This window comes from Salvia miltiorrhiza, chromosome 5, assembly GCF_028751815.1.
Source record: "Salvia miltiorrhiza cultivar Shanhuang (shh) chromosome 5, IMPLAD_Smil_shh, whole genome shotgun sequence".
In the NCBI taxonomy this organism is placed as follows: Eukaryota; Viridiplantae; Streptophyta; class Magnoliopsida; order Lamiales; family Lamiaceae; genus Salvia; species Salvia miltiorrhiza.
The window spans coordinates 22,411,212-22,437,132 of record NC_080391.1 but is presented as its reverse complement, the minus strand read 5'-3'; the positions used below and the strand labels follow the sequence as shown (position 1 = coordinate 22,437,132).

The 25,921-nt window shown below is 36.7% G+C and overlaps 4 protein-coding genes across 8 annotated transcripts; all 4 read right to left on the bottom strand.

Moving 5' to 3' along the window:
- Window positions 1–2,382: 2,382 nt before the first annotated feature.
- On the bottom strand, window positions 2,383–3,954 carry LOC130986754 (phenolic glucoside malonyltransferase 1-like). Its single transcript, XM_057910263.1, has one exon. It carries the CDS (start codon window positions 3,801–3,803, stop codon window positions 2,442–2,444), a length of 1,362 nt encoding a protein of 453 aa, XP_057766246.1. The 5' UTR covers window positions 3,804–3,954; the 3' UTR covers window positions 2,383–2,441.
- A 9,015-nt stretch (window positions 3,955–12,969) lies between these two features.
- LOC131025663 (malonyl-coenzyme:anthocyanin 5-O-glucoside-6'''-O-malonyltransferase-like) lies at window positions 12,970–14,307 on the bottom strand. Its single transcript, XM_057955459.1, has one exon. It carries the CDS (start codon window positions 14,305–14,307, stop codon window positions 12,970–12,972), a length of 1,338 nt encoding a protein of 445 aa, XP_057811442.1.
- A 1,137-nt stretch (window positions 14,308–15,444) lies between these two features.
- Window positions 15,445–21,495, bottom strand: LOC130986753 (probable magnesium transporter NIPA2). Of its 5 annotated transcripts, none has more exons than XM_057910259.1 (10): window positions 21,191–21,455; window positions 20,953–21,106; window positions 20,642–20,844; window positions 20,121–20,177; window positions 19,373–19,463; window positions 19,132–19,292; window positions 16,973–17,100; window positions 16,727–16,864; window positions 16,247–16,339; window positions 15,445–16,032 (listed from the first exon to the last, which is right to left on the bottom strand). In XM_057910259.1, exons 3-10 carry the CDS (start codon window positions 20,766–20,768, stop codon window positions 15,856–15,858), a joined length of 972 nt encoding a protein of 323 aa, XP_057766242.1. In that variant the 5' UTR covers window positions 20,769–20,844; window positions 20,953–21,106; window positions 21,191–21,455; the 3' UTR covers window positions 15,445–15,855. The 5 variants fall into 5 exon arrangements, with proteins under 5 accessions (XP_057766242.1, XP_057766241.1, XP_057766243.1 ...); XM_057910258.1 differs by having other exon boundaries at window positions 20,953–21,102; XM_057910260.1 differs by having other exon boundaries at window positions 20,953–21,495.
- A 1,596-nt stretch (window positions 21,496–23,091) lies between these two features.
- Window positions 23,092–25,690, bottom strand: LOC130986752 (F-box protein At5g03100-like). The gene is made up of 3 exons (XM_057910257.1): window positions 24,881–25,690; window positions 23,605–23,763; window positions 23,092–23,534 (listed from the first exon to the last, which is right to left on the bottom strand). Exons 1-3 carry the CDS (start codon window positions 25,643–25,645, stop codon window positions 23,184–23,186), a joined length of 1,275 nt encoding a protein of 424 aa, XP_057766240.1. The 5' UTR covers window positions 25,646–25,690; the 3' UTR covers window positions 23,092–23,183.
- Window positions 25,691–25,921: the final 231 nt, after the last annotated feature.

Genomic DNA, 25,921 nt, shown 5'->3' with positions numbered 1-25,921 from the left:
TGTCAACCAAGAACTCCTTAGTAGATCTGACCTCCAAACAACTGAGAGAATTTCGGGAACAGACAAAATGCTACATATTGGCCCAAAAGAACCTAAATCTATCTCCTGCGCCTTTAGCAACCACGTCGATTGGATAAGGAGACGGATGAAGATTATGCAAATACAGATTAAAATAGAACAATCAAGCCCAAGCACCAAATACTTGGATCAATAAGAATACATAACTGAACTCATTAGCATGTTAAGCAGCAAACAGAAAAAGTAATACGATCGCGACTCAGTTCCCAAATATTGACAAAGCTACTAAACCCAGTTCATGTATTCAACAACCCAATAAACTTTAAATTAAAGCTCCAAAACCCTAGGTCTTTTTAACACATTTCCATGTTAGCCCCCCGAAAAACACCCGCACAAAATGTCGCAGCCCGATATAGCCAGTGATAGCGTATACCAAGTATCGTACGACTAATAAAAGAAATAGTGAAAGAAATAGAAATACATCTTGTCACCGATACAGAATTGAGCTAGAAGCTCTAGAATTGCAGGGATTTTGAATGCTGAATTCTTAGCTATGCCACGTAGGACCCCGGATTAAGGAGAGCGCAGGAATCCTTAATCGTATTATATATTGATAGGTTTATTTGTTACTAATTTTTCGCTTAACCATTTGTTTAATTCTGTAAAACAATGTTTTTTATTCATCCAAATTTTATTTTTCTTCGAATAATTTTAATGTGTAATCACAAATTAATATATCTGAATAGATAATAAAATCTTCACCTAATTGATAATTTTATTAATCCATTAATTAATTACGCATGCAGAATTTAAGTCTTAAATAAAATTAGTAATTCATATAGCATTTTTGCGAATAATTATATTGTATTTGAATATTGTTCAAATAGTACCTAAATAAGAATTATATTTTTGCGAATAAAGATATTAATTTGTTGAATAACTTTCTTTGTGCGATAAACAATAATTATATTGTATTTGAATATTTTTCTAAACGTGCCTAAATAAAAATTATCTTTTTGCGAATAAGGATAGTAATTTGCTGAATAACTTTCTTAGTACGATAAACAATAATTATATTCTATGGATGACATTTCATTAATTTTATTTATTTTTAGATTAAATAATGGGCAATTGCGACATTATTTCATATTTTGTAACATATTCAGTAGATTGTTCATATTATTCGCACAACTAGGAAGTTTATTCAGTTTAATATGTTAAATTATTCACATCAGTTAAATATTCATTCAACAGAGTCTGTATTTCATATTTTGTAACATATTAAGTACATTTTTCACTTTATTCGCAAACATTGAAAGTTTATTCACTAAAATATACTGAATAATATTCACTTTATTCGCAAACATTGAAATTTTATTCACTGAAAATATACTGAATAATATTAAAAATAAATCGAATACCACTTTATTATTAATCGAATAAGTAAAACAAGAATCTAAATAAATTAACTAATACAACGAATATAGTACAAATATGTATTTCAAACAACATTTTCAACTATATGAATTAATATGTCTCTCCATCCGATGTAAAACCTCCCTGGCTACCATGAAGATCAAAGCTCGGTATACCTTCAGCTGATATTATGCTAGTTAATAATCGAATAAACCAACAAAATTATATGAATTAGTTCACAACATATAGATTACCCAATAACTATTTGTAGAAAAAAAGAAAAAAGTTAAAATTCCTCAAACTAGAAAGACAATTCACCCATCATCCACATCCACTAACTTACGAGCTTACAGCTAAAACAAATTCACCTATCCATCCACTAACACCAAAAACCCAATAAAATCTCAAAGTCGCATAACTCCCCGCCAGACATTGAAATCGATGAAAATGTCTAGAAATCGACGAAAATAAGGGGAAAATAGATGATACTGGAGATGTCGCAGGTCCAAACAACGCCATTGTGACCGTGGTATAAGTTCTGAGGCACTCGCCATTGTCGGCGAACCAGACATGCGGTGGATGCGTGGTCCTTGGCGCTGGAGAAGAGAAAATCTTCGTTCCGATAGTATTTGAGAAAACTTAGAATAGTGAAGGCAACGATCGAAACGGAGATATCGTTGAATATGGAAGCCGAAATTGATGGGATTTGATTTTGAATGGAGGTGATTCGGTCCTTTTTACCCTTCCACCGTGTGAAAACACAAAATGGGTGATGAGAAGTTTCTAATTTGTTTTGATATTCACCGTAGGATTTCTAGAAATCTAGGGTATATATTTATTCTTTATTCTTAATACATAGGAAATTCTTCATTGATCTTAACCCTATATATATATATATAGAGAAGGGTTCAACAGAGAAGCTAAATATCGTGGAGAATAGAGAATTTGTAAAATAAAAACGAACAGATTTATATATATATATATATACACACACAAGTAGACGACTGTCACAAGTTGCTATTGATGAATATTTTTTCCTTAAAGATAGCTGCAAAAGCATCTATTTTAAGCTTTGGCATGGACAAGCCGACCTCGACTCCTCCACCTCTTGGCGCCATACAAAGATTAACTGCTCCATCATAATCTGTATGAACACCTTCATACTTGATTGATCTTCCCCATCCATAATCTGCTCCGCAAGGATCTAGCCATGGTGATCCTGCTATCCGAGTCACGCGCTTCCCCTTCAACTCCACATCACTTTGCAGCTGATTCTCGAAACCATCCAAGACCCCTCTGCCGCCGTTTCCATCCACAGCCTCGCGAACTGCAGCAGCGATCGCCTCCACAGCTGCTGCAAAGCCACCATCCCCTTTCAGCCTTCCATGACTGGATCTTGCCCGCAGGAATACCAAGCAGTTGCCGAAGTAAGTATCCGGCAATGGCGGATTAAGCCGCGCGCGGCAATCCACCGCAGAAGTTAAGTACTCGGTCTCGTTGTCGTCCACCTCCTCTCCGGCAGCAGCCGCGGACTCGGCTAGGCAGCTCCAGAGATGGGCGCACACCACCACGAAAGTCGATGCGCTGGGATTCTTCATCTTGGCAAACTTCTTGAGTTTCTTGATTTCTGCATCGCTTAGGATGAAACTTGCTCGGACTTTATGTAAAGGCAAAGAATTGGTTTGTAAAACAGTGGGTCTACTCGCCTTCACTTGCTCCCAAATAACTGAGGCGAGTTTGCTGGCATCTTGAACACGACTTCGGTCGTAGAAGGGCAGCGAATCTTGGGCTAAATTTGTGTCGCCGTTGGATTTGTGGATGGACGCCCATGTGCGCAAGAAGCCGAAGAGGCTTGCGGCGTCGCATACGGCGTGATGGTCTCTGAAGCCGATGCAGATGCCCTTATTCGGAAACAAGGTCACTTGAATAGCGATGGCGCTGAATTTGACGTCGTCGGAGGAATAAACCGCCGGCCGCATTTCCGGGACGAATTGATGGAATTCGTCGGCAACCCTAGAACGATTCGACGTGAGATTGGCGAAGTCGGCATCGGACGTGGCGATTGTGAGGGCGACGGAGTCTCCGGCGGTGTATCGGGAAAGGGGCATGGCGGGGGAGGTGAGGGGGAAGATGATGTTTGATGCGAATGGCAGAAAATATTTGAGAGCGATGGAGAGGGAGTGTTTGAGTTTTACGGCAACCGTGTTGAAGAAATAAGATTCCGAGTATTTGGAATCGTAGAAATAGAGGGTATCGGCGGGAGGAGAGTGAAGCCATATCATGTCAAAATATACAAGTGGGAGCGTTTGCTCGGCGGCGCCGCCGTCAGTCGGTGAGACGGACCAAAGCTCTACAATTTTGATGGCCATTGATATTTGGTATAGCGGCTATGATTGGAAACTATCTTTACTATATTTATAAGCAGAATAGTATGTAAACTATATATTGAATTAAAAGGGTAAATTTGGAGTTATAAAAAATGTATTATCCAGAATCAATACAAAATGCAGTTGCTTAAAAAACAACACATCAAAAATAATAATAATAATAATAATAATAATAATAATAATAATAATAATAATAATAATAATAATAATAATAATAATAATAATAATAATAATAATACTAATAAGAGTTAGTTGTCTATAAATCCAAAACGTATTACCGAATTTGAGAATTGCACCTATATTTTTTTCCTTGGGAACCATGACATTTCGTTTTGTTTCTTCTAATCAAGTCATGAGGGAAAAAAAAAAAAAGAATAGGTACAATATGCTCGAATTGGATAATTTTTTTTTTTATTTTACATGCAAATAATAATAATAAATGAAACAAAAAATTAATATTATATAATGAATCCTAATTAACATTCATTACAAAAAAAAAATGAAACTCAAAAAAATTATATACTATAATATTAATTGTGGAATAACAAAACAAAGTACTCCCTCCGTCCACAATTTAAAGCCCTACTTCCCCTTAAATTTTTGTCCACAATTTAAAGCCATATTCTGCTTTTTGTACCTTTTTACCTTCCCTCTTTATTTAAAATTACTACTCCCTCTGTCCACGAAAAAGTGCCCTACTTACCCCTTTTTTTTTGTCCACGAAAAAGTGCCCTGTTTACCTTTTTGTACATTCATACCCTTTACTTTTCAATTTATTTACAACTTATGTCATTAATAAATCCACACTTTTATTTAATCTATGCAATTAACCCACACAATTAATCCCATTTATTTATTTATTTTCTTAATTTTCAGTTTATTTATTTATTTATTTTCTGAATTTCAAGTTTATTTATTTATTTATTTTTGAATTTTTAGTTTATTTATTTCCAGTTTATTTATTTATTTATTTATTTCCAGTTTATTTATTTATTTTCTGAATTTTCAGTTTATTTATTTATTTATTTTCCATTTTATTTATATATTTATTTTCTGAATTTTCAGTTTATTTATTTATTTATTTTCTGAATTTCAAGTTTATTTATTTATTTATTTTTGAATTTTCAGTTTATTTATTTTCCAGTTTATTTATTTCCAGTTTATTTACTTATTTATTTATTTATTTATTTCCAGTTTATTTATTTATTTATTTTCTGAATTTTCAGTTTATTTATTTATTTATTTTCTGAATTTCAAGTTCATTTATTTTTGAATTTTCAGTTTATTTATTTATTTTCGAATTTTCAGTTAATTTATTTCCAGTTTATTTATTTATTTCCATTTTATTTATTTATTTTCTGAATTTCAAGTTTAGTTATTTATTTATTTTTGAATTTTCAGTTTATTTATTTTCCAGTTTATTTACTTATTTATTTATTTATTTATTTCCAGTTTATTTATTTATTTTCTCAATTTTCAGTTTATTTATTTATTTATTTTCTGAATTTTCAGTTTATTTATTTATTTCCAGTTTATTTATTTTCCATTTTTTTATATATTTATTTTCTGAATTTTCAGTTTATTTATTTATTTATTTATTTTCTGAATTTCAAGTTTATTTATTTATTTATTTTTGAATTTTCAGTTTATTTATTTTTCAGTTTATTTATTTCCAGTTTATTTACTTATTTATTTATTTATTTATTTCCAGTTTATTTATTTTCCATTTTATTTATATATTTATTTTCTGAATTTTCACCTAATAAAATAATGCCAAATAGTTAGTGCAAGATTAGTAAAAGTAACCACAATACATTAACACTACCCTTTTAGTCTTTTACACCACCTTTACACCACCTTTTTCAGCTTTCTTAAAACCCGTGCCAGCACCCAAATGGGGCACTTTTTCGTGGACGGAGGGAGTACCATTTACCACTAATGGACCCACCATACAACACCTTTATTATTTTTATATTCTATATTTATTACACTTTATCACTAGTGGACCCACCACACAACACCTTTAACACTTTAGTCAACTACTTTATCACTTTAGTCAACTACCCTTTTATTTCATCCACATCACCATTTTCAGCTTTCTTAGTCTCCGTGCCCACATCAAAGTGGGGCTTTAAATTGTGGACGGAGGGAGTAGTAATTTTTAACTAAAAAGAATACAAATTAAATATAAAAATAATAAGAAAGCTTAACTGAATTAGTATATTCGAATTAATAACTATAAAATTTAACTAAATCAGAAATAGAGAAACTTGATAAAAAAAACTTGATAGTAAGTAGTGGGCACATTATGCTTGTCCACGGTGGGTAGGTGATCGTTTCTATATGTAAATATAAAGGAAAAAGATCCTCAACTGTGTAAATATAAATAAGTCAACTCAACAAAAGTCGCGATGCCCACTACGCAACATGCAGATGCTTCGTACGACTTTGTTAATAATAAGTATTCGTTATATTTTTTTGAGGAGAGTATTCATTTTATTTTATTGTATAGACAAACTGACAAACAATATTATATGATGCCTTATAGTTAACGAGAAAAAAATATTCAATATTTATATTATCTGATGTATGTCAACCTATTAACATGACGACATTGTACAACTAGTATGTGATCATTTGATAGATTTAAATAGGGTTAAGTATCAAATACGTCTCTAACATAGAGGCCTTTATCATGTCTAGCACTCTATGGTCGAGGTCGGTTCAATTAAAATCTCGAAATTCTTAATTTAGTGCAATTAGCCCCTCCAACTTAACGGTCGTTTAACACCGTTAATTATTTTAACTTCTTTTTTTCTCTGATGGTGGGACCCAGAGACAGATCTACAACTACTAGTAGGGTGGAAAATCGGGTACCCGCGGGTACCCTACCCGTAAAATGCGGGTACCCGCGGGACGAAAACTGCCGAAAACGGCACCCTCACCCGACCCTCTTCCCCGATGCGGGTACCCGATACCCGCTGCGGGTATGAGGGTACCCTCACAGTCCCGCGATTTTTTTTTTAATTGTAATTTTGTGGGTTTTTGGTCCCGCTGGAGGGTATTTCGTCCCGCGAGAGGGTATTTTGTCCCGCATTTCACAAAAAAAAATTGAAAATATCATTTCTATTTCATCGATTATCCATAAAAATTAGGGCTAGGAGGAGTTTTTGGGATTTGGGGGTTAATTCCTAAAAGTAAAATCTAATAAAATTATTTAATTTTAATTTTATAATGTTATTTGCGGGTATCCGTGGGTATACCCGAGGGTACCATCTACCCGCAATTTTTGAGGATGCGATACCCGCACCCGACCCTCCACCCGAATTTTGCGGGTATCGGGTACCCGATACCCGCGCGGGTATCGGGACGGGTGAGGGTATACCCGATACCCGCAACCCGATTTTCCACCCCTAACTACTAGTATGGGGGCACGTGCCCCCACAATTTTAATTTTTTTTTTATTAATTATATATGTGTATTTATATAGATTTTATTATATGTCATTATATGGTTGCCAACCCAAACCCCAACCCAAAACCAATTACCCTTGTTTTTATTAGTTAAACACATTTCAATTCCCAACCCAACACCCCAAACCTACGAAATATATATATCTCAATTCCCAATCCCAAACCCACGGTCATACCCTATATACTAACCCAAATTTTCAATTCAGGCGGTGCAGCACAATTGCACAAATTCAGAGATTGAATTTGAGAGAGCCCTCTCATCATTCCATATCGTCGGGTTTAATTAAATATTTCATATCATAATATAAAATAATAAAATTACGCTCTTTCGAGAATTCTATTCTAATTTTAATTTCATGAATTAGTTGATAAATTACATAAATAAACAAAGAAATTTAAAGACCCGCAACGGATGACTTGAACCCAGGACCTTAGGTTTTAGGCATTAACCTCTTATTGTTAGGCCAACACACGCACAATGTACAGTAAAGACAATTTTTAATAGTGTTGATAATGAGTCAATCATTCAAATATTTCAGTTAATGAAAACTCGTAGGTTTCAATTATAATAGACTTAAATTATTATGTAATATTTTTTGGAACGTGTATATAATTATTTTGTGCCCCCATAACAAAAAAAATTTGGATTCGTCCCTGGTGGGACCCACGCCTTCTTCTTTGTCAAGCTCTCCGGAAACTCGCCGAAAACACGTCTCCACCTTCGTCGTCGCCGCAGCATCGAGCTCTGACTCGTGCACCTCCCGACACTTCTCATGGCTGATGAAATCCTACTTCTCTAACCCCCAGCAGCCCCACCACCCATCCGCCCTCTCCACCACTGTTAGGTCCCAGAAGGTTTGGAATAGGTGTATAGGGGGGGAAATACACCCATAGGCTATTTTAACAAAAACAAACCAACAACAACATTTTGACAGTGAAAGAGTTAAGGAAAACTTTAAAGCAAAGGTTGTAGACTGATACTGAATCTCTCTTCAGTAAAGAGATATCAGTTAAGTACAAGACTTTAACTGATATGTGTTAGGCTTCAATCTGGTTCGTAAAACAGATGAGTGTTAAGAATCCTCCTGACTATCCAAGGATATATAAGTCAGACAAATAACACTGGCAGCGGAAAACTTTTCTTTTGAAATAGCCTTTGTGATTAAACACGTTGTCAAGATTTAGTTTCACTTTGCAATTAATCAGTTTCAGTTAATAAAGAGTTTGTGCACAGATAAGAAAGTAAATACTGAAATCAATAAACGACAAATGGATTTTTACGTTGTTTGTCATCCAATTCCTACGTCCACGGTTAGTTGATTACACTGACAAACACTCTGGGCTTGTGCTTACGGGTGCACAGCAAACCTTAACAACTGAAAATCAAATTTCCAGTACCAACACACTGGGTTGGATTTCTCGCTCACTCTTAGCTCGCTGAGACAAAACTAAGTCTACTCTGCGACTGCTAAGATCTCACGGAGTCAGAACACTGCTCTGAACTCCTCTCGGCTCAAACACTCTTTTCAGACAGTTAAAATGAGGTTCGAAAACTTGCCAACTAGATCACAGAGAACAGACTCTCTGTAATCAGTTACTTAGGCTTTGGATATACAATATTTGCCTAAGGTTCTAAGAGAATATGAGTAATCAGTAGTGAACTGATTTTGGCTTTAGGATTCTCTTCTTCGATTCAAACTTTGGGAGTCTTTGATTTGCTGAGCAACGAATTTGGCAGTGTTTCAACTTGTGTATTTGAATCGGTGAAGATTGAAGTGTTCCTTGAGCTCTATTTATAGGAGATGTCTTGAATAGATCTGTTGACGGAGATGGTCTTCAAGAATTCATCCGTTGGAGAGTAATTCGAACTTGGCTGAGGCTTCAATCTTCGAAGTTCTTTGTTTGGTGAGAAATGGCTACTCAGGTACAGGAGATACGACGTCTCTGAAAAGGTAATTACCAAAAAGAAATGCTCTACAGAGAAAGGACGATCATTTGAATCTCTGCATTTAATGCGGTTGACTTGGAGTGCGTGGCTTCCTTTAAGCTTCTGGAGTATCAGTCCGAGGAACTGATACTTGACTTTAGTATCAGTCCGCTAAATCCACGTGGCCTGCATTAGTGAATCAGTCATAACTGATCCTTCAGTTGAGAAACGCGTTTAGTCAAACATCAGTATTTGACTTTGCCTTTAATCGCTACACCAGTTGAGTTCTTCAGTCTTCAATCTTCAGTCCTCTGGTCTTCAGTCTTCAGTCTTCAGAACACAAACTAAACTAGAAAAAGAACTCCAACACTTGAGTTCGAAAGGTTCTAGTCTATTACAAAGAAAACTTAATGATTTTGGTATCATCAAAACTAGGCAAAGGATATTTCACTAAGTTCCCAATAATTTCCCCCTTTTTGATGATGCCGAAACCATACAACCAGTTCTAAGACAAGAAAAAATTGAACTCAGAAAGCAAGTTACTAAACAGGGTGAATACTATTCCCCCTTAACAAGATAGCCTATAAACTTGCACTTAGAGAAAAAAATACAACAGTCAACGAACAAAACGAAGACAAAACTGAAGTAAATAATCAGAGCCTGGACAAAAAGATATTGTCTGCAGGTTGAGATCAGAAGAAGTTTCATTTTCATTTCAAAAATAATTGATGAGAAATCAGTTAAGGTACAGAGCAAACAGAAACAACAAAGAAAAGAAAATACACAAACACAAAGTCAGATTTGTGTTCATGCACTCCAGCAGTCTTCTTGTTGATCTTCTTCTTTGATCTTTATCTTCTTCTTCTTCTTGATCTTTATCTTCATCTCCATCTTCATGTTCCGAAGCTTGTTTCTTCCGCACTTGTTTTCCATTGACTAGAGGTCTTTCTGGTTCGTCTCCCTTTTCAACTTCTGGTGATCCTTTTGCTTTACCAGCTTCAGTCTCAGATGGTTTTTCTTCGCCTTCTTTTCCCTCTTTTTGGCAACATCAAAAAGGAAGGATGACTGATGATGGAAGCTATGATCTGACTATACCCAACTCCGTTTCTCAGAAGCTCGTAAGAAGATTCGAGAAGAGTTTGAGCAGAGGTGACTCAGAAGAGGAAGACGCCAATGGGTGAGGGAGATGATGAGGGAGAAGAGAAGAAGGTGGGAGATATAGGTGGGTATGCATAGCTCTTGTGAAAGGACAAAGAAGAGCGGCTATGCATACGGACCTTAAAGAGGAAGATGAAGGTTTGGGATGCAGAAAATGGAAGAGTACGTGAGATGGGTGTGAGAGGCTAAAATCGAATTAGTGACAGTCGTGAGGACTAGCACCGTCGATTTGCCGACACTAGGTCTATGTTGAGACGACCATGTGCGGCTGGGGATGCCGGCAGACAACGAGTGAGATCTCATTGTTGTTGCATGCCATGGAGGTTTACAAGATACGTGAGGTAAGCTTGATAACCAGTTGAAGCAACTTTTGGAGAATGTTACTTCAACTTGTATCCTCCAGAAGCTTAGAAGCTTCTTGGCACCTAGCATAAGGATGGAAGACACTCTTATCGCTGGATACAAGTGAGAGAAGAAATAGACTTGACTTCGGAGAAGTGTTGCGATCCAGTGGAATGGGCGGCGTAGACCAGGTGTGCGAGCATCATTTTCCCATTCCATGGCGTTGTTGTCATTGATCTCTCCATTGTCGGAACAAAAGTATTCTGCAACTATAAGATATTCTCACAAAGGAGTCTGTGGAAGAATGTAAATTGTGATGAAGAAGAGTTTCAAGGTAAGAACTATATTTAAAATACAAGGTGCATGAGAAGACGAAGAGTTGTTTGGTATTTGTGCCTAAAAGCAATTTTGAAGAAATTTTCACGTCTGCTGTCACTGCAAAAACATATGCCTCAAAAGGTAGAAAAGAATAAAATCATTTCATTTTGTCAAATCGGTGAGATTTTTAAGATTTTATTGCAGAGGTAAAATAGTTGAAATGATTTAGGCAAAAGAAAATCAAGACAAGTGAAAATAATTTTAAATCCTACTAAAAGTTACTTGTCCAGCAAGGATATTTCATTTTTCGGTTTCCAACAATCAGTTAAAGCAATTTAAAGAGACTGATCAGTTAGAGAAAAGATTTTATTAGTTTAAAAACTCAGAACTAATTTAACTGAAAGTAACTAATTAACGTAAGTTTAAATTACGTACTGGTCGACTGAGCATTGTAGTCAGTCAATACCACGTTTTCAGTTGAACAGTTGAGATCAGTTTCCCCTTAGAGGATAACTCATCTTCTTAGGTCTCAATGTCATCAGTTGAGGAGCTTCCGTTGACTTGACATCAGTTGTTGAGATTTCAGTTGAAATCTTGATTTCAGCATCATTCTTCCGGGTTGAGTAGTCTGATCCTTCCACATAGATCATTGAATCTATCTTCCGAAAGAGCCTTGGTCAGCAAGTCGGCTTGCTAAATGCTTATATGAATCTTCACAACTGATACATCCTTCTTTTCCACATGATCTCGGATGAAGTGATGACGTATTGAGATGTGTTTACATCTGGAGTGATGTACCGGATTCTGCGTGATTGCAATAGCACTGGAGCTGTCGCAATAGATGAGAACTTCCTTTTCTTCGATCCCGTAGTCCTTCAGTTGTTGGACTAGCCACATAATTTGTGAACAACAACTTCCCGCAACAACATATTCAGCTTCAGTTGTAGAGGTGGCGACTGAAGTCTGCTTCTTTGAAAACCATGAGATAAGCTTGTTGTCTAAGAATTGACAGGTGCCGGAATTAAGTTGATTTCTGATCAATTTCGCATCCTGCAAAATCTGTGTTTGAGTATCCTGAAAGCTTGAAGTTGTCGTCAGCTGGATACCAAAGACCTATATTGAGTGTACCTTTGAGATATCTTAGAATGCGCTTAGCAGCATCCATATGTGCTTCCTTTGGATCTGACTGATATCTCGCACATACTCCGACTGCAAATGCTATGTCTGATCTGCTAGCAGTCAAATAAAGTAGTGATCCAATGATTTCTCTGTACTTAGTTGATGATACAGATTTTCCTTCATTTCCTGGATCCACCTTGTTTAGTGAAAGAACATAAGAAACATAGATGCATATTCGCTTTATGAAGCTTTTCTTTCTGAGTATATTTTTCTGTATTACTAAAAAAAAATAACACGTTCATATACAAACGCTTTAAGTAATTTGAACTTTTGGCGTATTGATTTAAGGGACAATGTTTGTGCTTCATAGTAAAAACAACATTCTTCCTGATTATTTCATTGGTTCACAAAGAGTGTGTGGTTGAGTTGAGGGCACGAGTTTTAATAAAAAAAAATTAGAAGAGATGTGATTTTAGTGTTAAAGGGTATTGGGTCCATCAAATTGTAAAAATAAACGGTGAACATTTTATAAATATTGAGTGTAAATGAGGTTTAAAGTATAAATGAGGTTTTTAAAAAAGAAAAATACACAATTATTATAGACGGACGAAAATAATAATAAAGACACAATATTTGTGGACGGATGATGTATATTTCTTCTTCAATTACAATACGAAATGTTATCAAACAAACTAGTAAGTGGTACAGATCCAGCAACTAATTATTATGCAAACAAGAAATTAACGACAAGGAGATCATGAATTATTAGGAAATCTTAGTAAAAATCTAACACGTGAAATTCCAGAAAACATTACAAGTTGCTATTGATGTATGATTTTTGGTGGAAGGCAGCTGCAAAAGCATCCATTTTAAGCGGTGTCATGGACATGCCGATCTCAACTCCTCCGTCTCTTCCCTTAGTAAGATTAACTGCTCCATCATAATCGGTATGAACACATTCATACTTGATCGCCCTTCCCCATCCATAATCTGCACCACATGAATCTAGTCTTGATGATCCCGCTATCACAACCACACGCTTCCCCTCATACTCCGAAAGATCTTTCAGATGATTCTCGAACCCATCCAAGATCCCTCTCTCGTTTCCGACCGTCTCACGAATCGCCGCCGCGATCGCCTCCAAAGCCACCGCAAAACCCTCATCCCCTTTCACCCTTCCATGAGTTGAATTCGCCATGAAAAATATCAAACAGTTGCCCAAGTAGTTTTCGGGAAGGGGCGGATTAAGCCGCCGCCGGCAATCAATCGGAGATCCGAAGTACTCGGGCTCGTCGTCGTCCACCGCCTCCCCGGCAGCGGCGGCGGACTGGGCTAGGCAGCTCCAGAGATGGGCGCACATCGCCACAAAAGTCGACGGACGGGCTATGGCCGAGCTCTTGAGCTTCTCGATTTGGACATCACTTATGATGAACGTTGCTCGGACTTTATGTAAAGCCAGAGAAAGTGTTGGCGAAAGAACTGGTCTGTTCATCTTGATGATGTTCCAAGAGAATATGGTCAGTTCATCTGCATCTTGAACGGAATCTCGGCCGTAGAAAGGCGGCAAAATTTGGAGCTGGCCGCCGTCGGATTTGTGGATGGACGCCCATGTGCGCAGGAAGGCGAAGAGAGCAGTGGCATCGCATATGGCGTGGTGGTGTGTGAGGCCGATGCACATTCCCTTATTCGGAAACAAGGTTACCTGAATAGCGATGGCGCCGAACTTGATGTCGTCGGAGGAGTAAACGGCCGGGCGCAATTGCGGGACGAATTGATGGAACTGGTCGGCAGCCTTGGAAGCATTGGACGTGAGGTTAGCGAAGTCAGCGTCGGAGGCGGCGATTGTGAGGGCGACGGAGTCTCCGACGGTGTATCGGGAAAGGGGCATGGCGGCGGAGGTGAGAGGGAAGATGATGTTGGATGCGAGTGGAAGGTAATGTTTGAGAGCGATGGAGAGGGAGTGTTTGAGTTTTAGGACAATCGTGTCCAAGAAATGAGATTCGGAGCATTTGAGAACGTAGAAGTAGAGAGTCTCGGTTGGAGGTGTCTGAAGCCATACCATGTCGAAATATAGAAGCGGGAGGGAATGCTCGGCGGCGCCGCCCTCAGACGGTGAGACGGAGTGGCGCTGCAAAATTTTGATACCCATTGGAACATGTATTGTCAAAGAGATGGTGGCATGTGGAAAGGAAAATATATTTATGTCTTGCTGCGCTGGGCTGCGCGTTGACATGCGAGCATATGGGCATTTTATTGGTTAGTGGGTCATTTGGGATAAGTCGATATGTATTATAATAAAGTGAAATTGTTATTGTATTTATGTGTTTGATAAGAAAGATATAAATATAAATATTATTATTTAATTGTTTGGTACTGTAAAGGGCATTTAATTTGCATGGTTCATAAGATACATGATTGAGTATTTTCATTCTCAATTATAGGATTTATCCAATCTCGGCCCTTTGGATGGGATAAGAATCAAGCATAAAACTAGCTTAAATGATAGAAATAACTAAGGTCCTTTGAATATTCCAAAGTTTCAATCCATCAAAGTCAATAAGGGATAGTCTTAATTATATTTTTTTTAAAAAAAGTCTAGATCAAATAAATCGTTTTGTTTTCTGGCATGCGGGTGGTTCCGAATTTACTTGGGGGTGATGGTTAGGCCGGAGCTCCGAAGCAAATCCCCCTCATGCGTGTGGTTTCTCTTTTTGGTTTTTTTTCTCGACCTTAGGGTTTGTATTTAGATGAGTACTCTTTTTTCTTTTTAAGGTTTTTCCTATGGGATTTTTCTTTAAAAAAATTTAATGAGCTCGGCTCTTAATCTGCTTCTCTATGCTTTCAAGGGTTTCTTAAGTTTTTTTTTTCTATAAAATTCTAATTTAATAAAGTCTAGATCAAATAACTTCAATTTCAAACTTGTATAAATTTACTAAAATAAAGAAGAAGAAAGAAAAGTATACAACAAGAACATTAATAATATAAGCTGAATTTGCGGATATATTAACTCATGCAAGTTCATGCATGTATATATATGCATGTGGAAATAAGAAGTTTGCATGCGGAGGGAGTTAAATGCAAAGTTATTGTTTGATGACAGCCGTCCACGCAATTTAACGGTCAAGATCTGTATTAATTGAAGTAGAAGTTAGTTTACTATAACCGATCTTTGATTCAGTTTTGAGTCCCATCTTTTTCATAGCTTGTGTAGAATTCCACACATGAATTCTGGTATTCAAAGTTGGTTCGCGTCAATAATAAAATCACTCTCCTTGTTCCGTGGATGGAGAAGCACATAATTTGTTTTTGGTCTTGGGTGCGTAACACGATTAAATCAAATTCAATTACAATAAACTATTAATCACGTCACTTCTCTCTCTCTCTCTCTCTCTCTCTCTCTCTCGACTAGAGCCTTGTATGAGAAAAATAATGTTAAATCTTGGAATTTTTCGTCCACTGATTTGATTCATTTGAGTACAGCTAAGTTGAAATAATAGGCTCATTTTTCCAGCACAACACACTATTTCTAAGAAGAAAACTCTACACTTCAATCCTTGAAAATCTAAAATCTATATGTAGAAACAAAATAAGCACCTAGCCATGGAGAATGCTGTAGAGTGTGATCGGGAACGAATATTCCTCTGATCAAGTCTTCATCTTTTCCGGTCATTGTAGTCCAGTCTTACTTTGGGTGCTCTCAAGGCTCTGGCGGCCGCCTGGGGCTCGAATCTGTAGACCGTTGGTATGCCGGGGATGACATGGTCGGGGCAGTTCCCATATCCTTGGTTTTGTGAAGGAGAAAAGTCCCGCTTACAATAGTTACGAAACCACATAGTTCAGTAATAATCTGTGTTGCATTTTGAGAATCCCACTCCTGAAGTTCAACGAAGCAAAAGGTTGATGTCAGTTGGTAATGGGAAGGAATTATCCAAGATTAGAATCCAATAACCCTTCATCAACTCCAATCATATGAACTGATTTGCTTCAACTGTAAAACACGCTTTTTGTTGCAGATGGATTAAGTGCAGTTCATGCAGTAGTATTAAACGAAATCATTGTGATAGTCATAACTTAGGAGTAAGGATCACCTTAAACATTATCATACTGGCTACGATCGTGAGGGTGGTGAACATGACGTAATATACAGGGGAAACCACGGCTGTGTTAAAGGTGTCGAGTGCCTGCATAGGTGAATGTTAGAGAATCCTGCATTATGTTTAAATCAAAAGTGAAGGCTAAGCTATTTGAGAAGAAAATATCTGCAAACCACATTCCCAAGCATTGTGACCAAAGACGATGAGCTTAAGATGAAATGACACATATCAGAGACAACAAGACTATGGTTTTAAGTAGGACCAATGAAAGTAGATCCTCGTTTGTATCAAACTTCTAAAGCATATCGGAGGAGTGGGTTGATGCATAAAGTTGGGTTTCAGTTTATTTGACTCTCATGGTGAAAATGTTTAAGTGATTCGAATCTAAAATGACGAATGACCAGCAGCAAATGAAGCATTCTCCCTAAGTTGTGTTGATGATATTAATAATGAAAGAAGTCATTGTAGAACTACCTTGTTCAGATATATCAGCTGCATGATGCAGAAAACTATTACGAGAATAGTGAAAAACCATGTCTGGAAGTATATGAACTGATTCGACCCTGAAAATGTAAGCTTCAAAGCAATTGCAACCGCTTTCACCGCCATAACCTACACAAGATTAGTAAACAGAGAATAACTTTCCTACTGAGGAGGAATGTTTCATTCTAACCGACACAGAACAGTTGTCGATAAAAATATCACGAGGAAGGAACTGACCGTTAAAGAACCCATGAACGAACATATTCCAATGTTCACGACCATATGTGTTTGTCCATAGCGTGGCACATACACAAAAATTAAAATGGCAACTAGAGCCAAAACTATGAAAGTGTAGGCGATAAAACCTGTTAATCCCAAATATTTTAAGGTCAGAATCAAATAAAAATAGCATTCAGTGACAAGTAATGCACCTCATATACATACAGAAAAGAATTACATGAATCTTAGATATCATAGTCCTAAGAGAAAATTTATGCATTTGGACTAACCAATCCTCAAGTCACAAAAAGGATCAGCATTATTCCCGAGCAGTTATCACTGTTTGGTCTTAACATATCAAGATTGAGGTATGTTCATGCTGAACGTATGAGGCTACATTTGTTTCCCTTGTCTTTGAGTAAGACAAACTATAGAAAGGTTCTTAGCTTAGTTCGGAAGCAGGTTCGTAGTTTAGATCTCCACGTCTACATTAGCTCAACTGCCATGAATTTATGACCCAGTGGAGATAATAATGGAGACAAGAATCAACAACTTCATAGAAGAGATAACAAATAGAAATTAGAAGTAATACAAGAATCCCAGGAAACTTCCCTTAGTCTCAACAGCTTAAAGCTGAAATAAAAACATTATTATTGATGGCCTTTCCCACTTCATATTTATTCTCAACAAACTTTTCATACAAGTAATCTTGCTGACTATTCTCTACTAAATTCATGCATAACAATAATACCCATGGTCATTTCTCTTTATATGTTCTTGGCTAGTAGCATCATATCCAACACGTTCGTTGCATTGTTCAACTGAGAAATTACCCATATTTCTTGCCATAGCTCAATTTAGAAACAACCCTACACGATGTTTTATAATTCTCATAACTTGTGCCACTCCAAGACCAAATCATTGGCCTATTCATTATCAGACCTTGCTTGATTAATGGCTGCAAGTATATCTAACAGAATAGCCATGGCATTGCCTCCATATCGTGACATTAATTTGTGCACCGACTCCTTGAAATTCATGGTGGTAGAATTTTGAACCAAGTTCAGTGTTGTGCCATTTGAGCTCAGTACAGCTGGATAAACCTTCGATTCTTCTCCTATTCTTAGAGTTTGATGATGCCTAGCTATTGATACCATATGAGAGACTAGTACAGTCAAAATTTGGTAACTCCATCTTCTTTTACTTCTTTTGATAAGACTGCCATGAAAACCAGTATCATAGATCAATTTCCCTCTTGTAGGGCTGTAAGTAGGCGTTTACAAAGCCAAACCAAAAATACAAAACTAGACTTATTTGGTTCAGCTCAATTATTTTTCAAGTATGGTTCCTTTGGGTTAAATGAATTCAAAACGACTATTAATTCTGGTTCATTAATTCTGTTTGCTGATCATTTAGAATTCAGTTTTGCTACTGAGTTGAATTTTCTATAACAAAGTTAGTTCGTTTTTGTTTAAATTTTCAAAAGCAAAAAAAAAAATGGTTCAAAATACTAGTTCGCTTTAATTTGAATTCCTGGATCTTTGCTTTTCAATTTTTGGTCTTGCAATTCGTTCAGTTTTGAACTAACTCAACCGAATACACAGCCCCAGACGTACAAAAATCTTGTATGTGAGGTTGTCCAAATTTTTGGATTGCCACCATTGTTGGACCAGTTCTTCTAGTGTCATCCAAAATCTCTCTTCTCTTTATATTCACAATCAGCATATGTTTTCTTTTTTCTAGACGATCAATGGTCTTCTCTATCCTTTATCACCTTAAGCTAATATTCCATTATTGTATTTGGAATTCACTCATAGGCCGGCAGATCAGACTAATTTGATAGAGCGAGAGCAAATACATGAGGAAAGAACAATGAATTTTATGGAAGACATATAATAAGGTTGAATGAAATGAGAATCCAACTTAAAACCAAATCACAACTTTATTCTTGCACTTCTTTCCCACTCGTTCTCATTTCTATCTATCCAATAAACTTCTGATTTAAACATAACTAGATATGCCAATGATTATCACTTAGTTGAAAGGGCTGATTCTATTCTACTAAAATATGTGTAGCAAATTATAACGAGTTTATAACTCACTAAAATTAAGAATATTATTCAACAAAAAGAATCTATGTCCTATTTACTTTGAGCAAGTGAATAAGGCGGAGTTACCTGGCTCCGTCGCAAGATGCCATACTTCCTTGACAGATTCAATGTCCCTCTCAAAGGGAGCATGCAAAACAATGGTAACAGAACCCACCAAGCAGAGAATACAACCAACGATGCCAAACATATGCAGTCTTTCTTGTAATATAAAATGAGCCATCACTGAACTGTATAAGAAGTTTTATAATCAAGATCTGATCAAACGGCCTTCGGTGAGACTGAGCTGTTCAAGCACTATAAGACATACCTGAATATGATACTTAAAGCCCCCAATGGAGTTACAAGAACAGCTGGAGCATATGCATAGGCAGCAAAATTTAAAGCCTCCCCAAAGACCACTACATATCACATACAATTGTGGCCCAAGTTAACATATAGATTATTCTTGGGATTTAATTCAAATGATAAGCTCAGTGAAATGCCAATAAAACAGACATGTAAGCCATGACATGACATCAAAAATGTAAACAGAGCAACTCAAAAAGAAAAAATGTAAACAGAGATAAGTTTACAATAAATAAGATTCTTAAGGTATGAAAATGGGAAAGCATATTCTGCTGGTCACGACACACTATATGATTTCTACACTAAGTGATACCATTCATCTTCTCCTCCTACATTTAGTCATATATATAGATGTGATTATCTCTATTCATATAGAGAATAGCATATCTAATAGAGATGGTCATTTATCCGTCAAGAGTCTCAATACCTAATAGAGATGGTCATTTATCCGGGACTGGCTGCAAATATTTCTTCATTTTACAGGCAGTAACATCCAAAAATGTATGTGCATATATATTCATAGTATTTGACTTAGGTACTCAAAGAATATAAACTAGAAAATTATATTCTTCAATCATACATATCAAGGAACCACTTAAAAGTATTCAACTTCTATTAACCGTGTCTTATCCACCATAAATTATTGAAAGAGCCATAGATGGGTGATGTGGAAGAGAGTCACAAGTTCTGTAGGTAACAATATTATTTACTTGCAATCATCCCAGCCCACCACATAGGTTCCGCCAGATACGAGTAGCCTCCATCACCTGCAAAAGCAATACACCTACTTAACAAATAGCAAGTAAATTCTACCATCCTACAAAATGTGCAAAGTACAGCAAGAAATTTCACACCAAATTTTTCGAACAAAAATCCAATAACTACATTAGCCATACGACGGCCCAGACACTGCCCTAATACACCATTCCCCAACTATTTGGTGCGTTCTCTCAAGTGGACACGCCCTTGTAACGATGAGTGTTTGTGAAAATACCGTAGCAGCCATACGTTTCAATTCATTACCCAATTAATCCAAACATAACAGCTTGATCTGAACACCAAACCTTCACTTCATCTTACCCAACTATACCAAAAATTAGGCAAATATCACTTCACTTACTTTGCTCTATCTCTCTAAACCACTAAATATATTTTTAGTAACTATAGTTTGAAGCAAAAATACTGCAAAAAACAATAGAAGGGAAACTACATTAAAGGATTCAAAACAAACCTGCTCTGGTTCCAGATGCCCCAGCCTTCTTTAGGCCTTTTTTCTTTATGATGAAACTAGAACCAATAAAAATGCTAGAAGAGATTGCCAAAAGAAATCCGCGAACATTATCTGAAACTCCCACCATTTCCTAGAGATGCAGAGTAGACCCAAAAACTCCGGCGCAACCACACAGCTTCAACAACTCTAAGCCCCTGCAGAGACTAAACCCACAATGCACTCATCCAAACTTAACCAAAAATAGCATAATCAAATCAAAAACAGGGGGGGAGAACGTCATATCCCAGCAAGAAAATGATTCAGAAACCAACCCTTTTGGCTTTGTTTTTGCTAATATCGCAAATTTGAAACAGCATGCAGAATCAATATCAAGTTTGTGAACGGCTTTTCAGAGAGAGAAGCCAATTCCCAGGCTTCAAACCTCAGAAATCTTGATGATGATTCGGCCGCTCCCTCTCAGTCTGTCTAATATTTATTGGAAAAGAATTAGACAAAGGCGATCCTTGAAGGATATACGTGTATATGAAATAATACGATGACGGGATCAACCTCTCTCTCTAAATCAACCCTTTTGCTTATGTTTTCTTTATCTCTTCCCCTCCGGAAGAAAGAATGTTGAAACTGGTTGAGAGAGAGGAGAGTCGAGAGAGAAGTCGGGGGCTGACAAGTATGGCCGTTACGTTTCACAACTATGGTTTCCGAATCCCACGCTATTACTTGAATGCTTCACACTTCGCTTCTTCACTCACCTAAGGGGTAGAGCGCTCATTTTCGGCCAAGCCTCGGACTTGGACCGGATCGAATCAAATACTGCATTTGGTCCATACGCTCGAGCTACTCTCTCACCCATATTCAGGAATGAGTGGTTATTATATTAACAATATTTATCTTATAAAATGAGTGCGTTATAAATTTATTACCAATTACTATTACAAATTTATTGTAAAAAATTATGAATTAAAAAAAATAATTTTTTTACTTATGATAATTGAATTTTGGACCACAAATTTATTCAACAAAATGATAAATTCATCGTAGATTTCATGATCTAATGATTTTATATAATATAGGAGTATATAATAGAGTCATTCGAATCATTCCCTTGAAATAATTAAAAAAAAAAACTTAGATTTTACAACGAGTGTCCAACTACGATGAAGAATGGAATAGGGTCGAGTTGTGATCTTGCGACGAAATTTGCGACAGCATATGTGTCTCTAAAACTTAACAATTGACTATTTTTGTCGCAACGTATAATTTAAAAATTACAAATTAAATTTAAAATCTAACAACAGACTTCTTCTGTCGCAAGATCATTAAAAGTAAGTAAAAAATAAAAATATATATGCAAAGACTGATTTGTCCGTCGTAATATTTTTTTTAAAAGTATTAAAAAATATCCTAACGACGGACGTTCCGTCTCAACATATAATAAAAATGGGCGCCCAGACTTCCTTAAGAAATATATCTAAATCCCCAAAATTTAATACGCACGTTGATGAATTCCGATATCACAGTCGTTGCCGCCTTCTCCACTTTTTCAGATGTCCGCTCCTCCTTTTCTTCGTCGTCGTTTCCCTGTTGCCTCGCAGCAGTGGTCACCCTCTCCGTAGCAACGGCGCTCGTCTATAAGGTAAGCTAAGAAACTGAAGATCCATGTGTGGGCACCCAGCGATGGGCGTGCGGGGTGCGCGCGCCAGTTTCCAGCACGTGCGCGCGCCAGTTTCCAGCACTACACATCAGTTTTGTGCGAAGCACTACTTGACAGCCACGTGAGCGCCACACAGTGATGCGCGACAACAAAGCATGCGAAGGAATTGAATCTGAACGGTTGTTCACGTTGCTAGTGGGTTGCGTCTGAGTTAGTGGGCGATTTTGGTTGGGATAACCACCCACGTCGTGCATGCTCCTGATTGGCTCATTGACCCTGTCCGGTGGTTTCATTCGGTTATCCTAGTATGGGGGATTATCCATCAGTGAGACAAGTTAGGTTGAGATTTCACACAAGAGATTCATGTGTGCAAATGTACGAATTGTGAGTACTACGAATGTTGGGAGTGAGTTGTCCCGTATGTGGTGTGTACTTTACTTTGATTGTCTGATGTGCATGTTTATGATATTGTTGGCTTGTGCAAATTCACGAATATATATTCACCCAAAAATCTAACACATGAGGGTAGATGAAGGAGAGTGGCGCGTGATCGACACCGCACAAGGCGAAAAATGTGAATTCAAATAATTACCTTGTGAAACTTGCCATGCCCTGACGGCCACAACTTTTTTTAGGATTATATTATTTAAATTATTTTGATATTGCCCCCAATATATTTTTTATATAGTTTTGTTCGTTTAAACTTATTTTTAAATATAAAAACGTAATATCAAGGGAATTTAATTAGTTTAAAATACTATAGTTCCATACATGTGATGTGTGTATGACGCCAAAGAAATTATAAACAAATAAGAATCGAATACCATTTTGATGAATTGTACATCGCTCACATAAACAATATGATTGGATTGGCAAATTAATTAATTCCTTCTAAATTTGAGTGAATCCCAGATAATAATCCTGGTTTGGAGATACAAGAGTCATCATTAACATGTGTTTATTCCTAGTTGCATGGCTGAGGGGAAATTTTGTGACCTCTCTTCGTACACCATCCCCAAATTGGACCACCACAAAACTCAGCAGCAAAGCTCTCTTTAGCAAAAGATGAAGCAACCATAATTCATATTCTTCCATTTGGAAACCACTCACTTCCACCATCCTCAGTTGTTGGAGTGTTGGAGGATTGTTGGGCATCAAAATAGAAGAGTCGGAGCCGAAATAAGGCTCGTGCCAATAGTGGTAGAAGTAAGGGCAAGCCACGTCCTTGGTCTCACGATCAATCTGCATGTAGGAAATATTTAATTAATTAGGTGGCCCGAGTAGGTAGACGCATGCATGTAGAGTAGCTTACATGGATGTGGAGGTTTTGAAGTGAAGGGCAGATGTCTAGGAAGCAAGATAATGAGTCGAGCTTGGTTTTGTTGATGCATGGTTGAGAAATTCGGAGCTGCTTTACGCTGCTCAAGTGGACTTCTAGTTGTTGGAAAATCACCCCTGCTGAACATAGCCACTGCATTTGTATCATCATTATTATTATATTCATGAAAATAATATGTTGAAATATCGTATCTAGCCCAAGTGGAGTGGACCTACAAGCATTGCAAACTTGACTACAAGCTTTTGCATACACAAATAATAGTATTGCCACAAGTTGGAGTAGTGAAAATGCCTCTATTGTTTGATTGTGCAACATTTCCTATGGAAGATTCCACGTGACCAAGGAACCTAGCGAAACTATCATATCGGATCAGATTCTCTGTTTCACAATTTAATATATATAATTTTTTTATTTTTATTATTATTACATTTTAATATAATAAAAGGGTAATTAATTAAGAGTCCACTCATCCAATTAAGTTTTATATTTATTTTAATTAATAATGGATTATTTAGGTTAATTAATTCAAAGTTAATTACGATATATAATTTTTTAAAAATTTAATTTTTAGTGATAAATATTAATTAGAGTTCATTATATAATCATATTTATTTTTATAAACTTAAGAGTACTGGAACACAGTAGAACACACTAAATTGTGGGACAGAATATTTTATTCGCATATTTTGTGTATAAAAATTCACGAGAATTGTATATATACAGAAAGAAAGAATATGCATTGGCAAAGAATTCGCGAGAATAATTTTGTGTGGGAGTCATTCATAGGTGGAGATTGGATAAAATAAAAATTATTTTAAAATATATATTAAGAACCATATATTTTTATCTCTTATTTACAGTTGATTCATTTTTTATTAATGAATTTGTGGTTCTAGCTAGGTTCGAATCTCACGGGACAATTTTTTTTTTTTTAATTTGTTGAATTCATTATTTTTCACAATAAATTCATCATGTTCCACAAAAAATTCATCTTACATTAACAATTAATTGGTAATTTTTAGTTTAAAATGAATTTGTAGCTTAACCCTACCCGTAAGAATTGTTCCATAATTATATGAAAGAAAATAGAGGTACATGCATGCGACAGCTTTGACAAAAATAGAATTTAATTATTGTAAATTTGATTTTCTTTGTGTGGTCGTATTCCAATCTAACAAGTGGGGAAAAAAATTGGTGTGAAAAGTGAAATTAAGTACACAAATAAGAATTAAAGAAAGTTGTATTGTACCTCAAGAAGCCATCCGGTGATATTGAGAGTTTCCACATTCCTCAAACTTGCAAACAATGATAGTACTTCCTCAACGTCAAACTCGTGTTGCCCTAATCCCTCAACCAGATCAACTGTAACATCTACCAGCTGACCATACGACTCCTTCATCTTAATCCCAGGCAGACGCCCCCTGTATGTGAAGCTCTTGAGGCCGGACGAAGCAATCGAAATCTCCGCGAGATCAGGGCAGTCCACCACCACCACCTCTTCCAGACAGCCACTCCCTGCAACGTCGAGGGCTTCAAGCCCTCGACATTGCTCAACCTTCAAGCGCTCCAGCAACACGCAGTTTGCGAAGAGAACGGATGAGAGCTCCACGAAAGTGGAACTCACAGATTTTAGGTTTAAATTCTTGAGAGAGGCGAAGCTAGCATCCATAGTGCTTTTGCGCATTGCAATATCACTATTGAGTTTCAATGCATAAGCCTGTGTTTCTCTCTCATCATTAGAGAAATCAAGATAGAGCTCTCTCTCTACTCCTCTGGCAGCTAATATATCAACCTCTTTATAGGAAAGCCTCAACAATTCATGAACGTCGCGAGGCTTGAGATATTTACCAATCACTTGCATGAAATGTTGATCTGAATTTAGGTTGACATCATCAATTGTGCATGGCCGCCATAGATCCCTCCACGAAGTTGAGAGAAAGCTTGTTCTCACGGCCTCCTTCAAGGGAAGGAAAGCGGCCACGCGATGGAGAACTTCCGCTGGTAAATCTTCCATTGCCGCCGGCCTTCTGCAGGCTAGCTGTGACGAGAGAAACAAGCAAGGAAGTTTTTTATTGGTTTGTGAAGTTTATTCACCAATTGTGTATATATATATATAAACCATGCATTCTTGCGGATATTGTGACAATTAACTTATTCTCTTTAATTTCTGCAACTAGCTATAGTAATATGAATTGAATGAGACAAAAGTAATGTGAAAATGCCGAAGATGTGTGTGCACCAACGGCTTCATCCACACAAATTTTGTCCTATTTTTATGGTTGGTGGAAAA

Bases quoted from the DNA above. Each gene is read 5' to 3' on its own strand.
- LOC130986754 (XM_057910263.1), bottom strand. From the start codon at position 3,803: ATGGCCATCAAAATTGTAGAGCTTTGGTCCGTCTCACCGACTGACGGC.
- LOC131025663 (XM_057955459.1), bottom strand. From the start codon at position 14,307: ATGGGTATCAAAATTTTGCAGCGCCACTCCGTCTCACCGTCTGAGGGC.
- LOC130986753 (XM_057910260.1), bottom strand. From the start codon at position 20,768: ATGGTGGGAGTTTCAGATAATGTTCGCGGATTTCTTTTGGCAATCTCT. The intron at 20,178-20,641 runs GTTTGTTTTGAA...TTGCTTTTGCAG, and splicing joins GGCATCTGGAACCAGAGCAG to GTGATGGAGGCTACTCGTAT. The intron at 17,101-19,131 runs GTAACTCCGCCT...TGGGATTAACAG, and splicing joins GCATCTTGCGACGGAGCCAG to GTTTTATCGCCTACACTTTC.
- LOC130986752 (XM_057910257.1), bottom strand. From the start codon at position 25,645: ATGGAAGATTTACCAGCGGAAGTTCTCCATCGCGTGGCCGCTTTCCTT. The intron at 23,764-24,880 runs GTACAATACAAC...ATACAAATGCAG, and splicing joins TCACCGGATGGCTTCTTGAG to TGGCTATGTTCAGCAGGGGT. The intron at 23,535-23,604 runs GTAAGCTACTCT...TCCTACATGCAG, and splicing joins TTCAAAACCTCCACATCCAT to ATTGATCGTGAGACCAAGGA.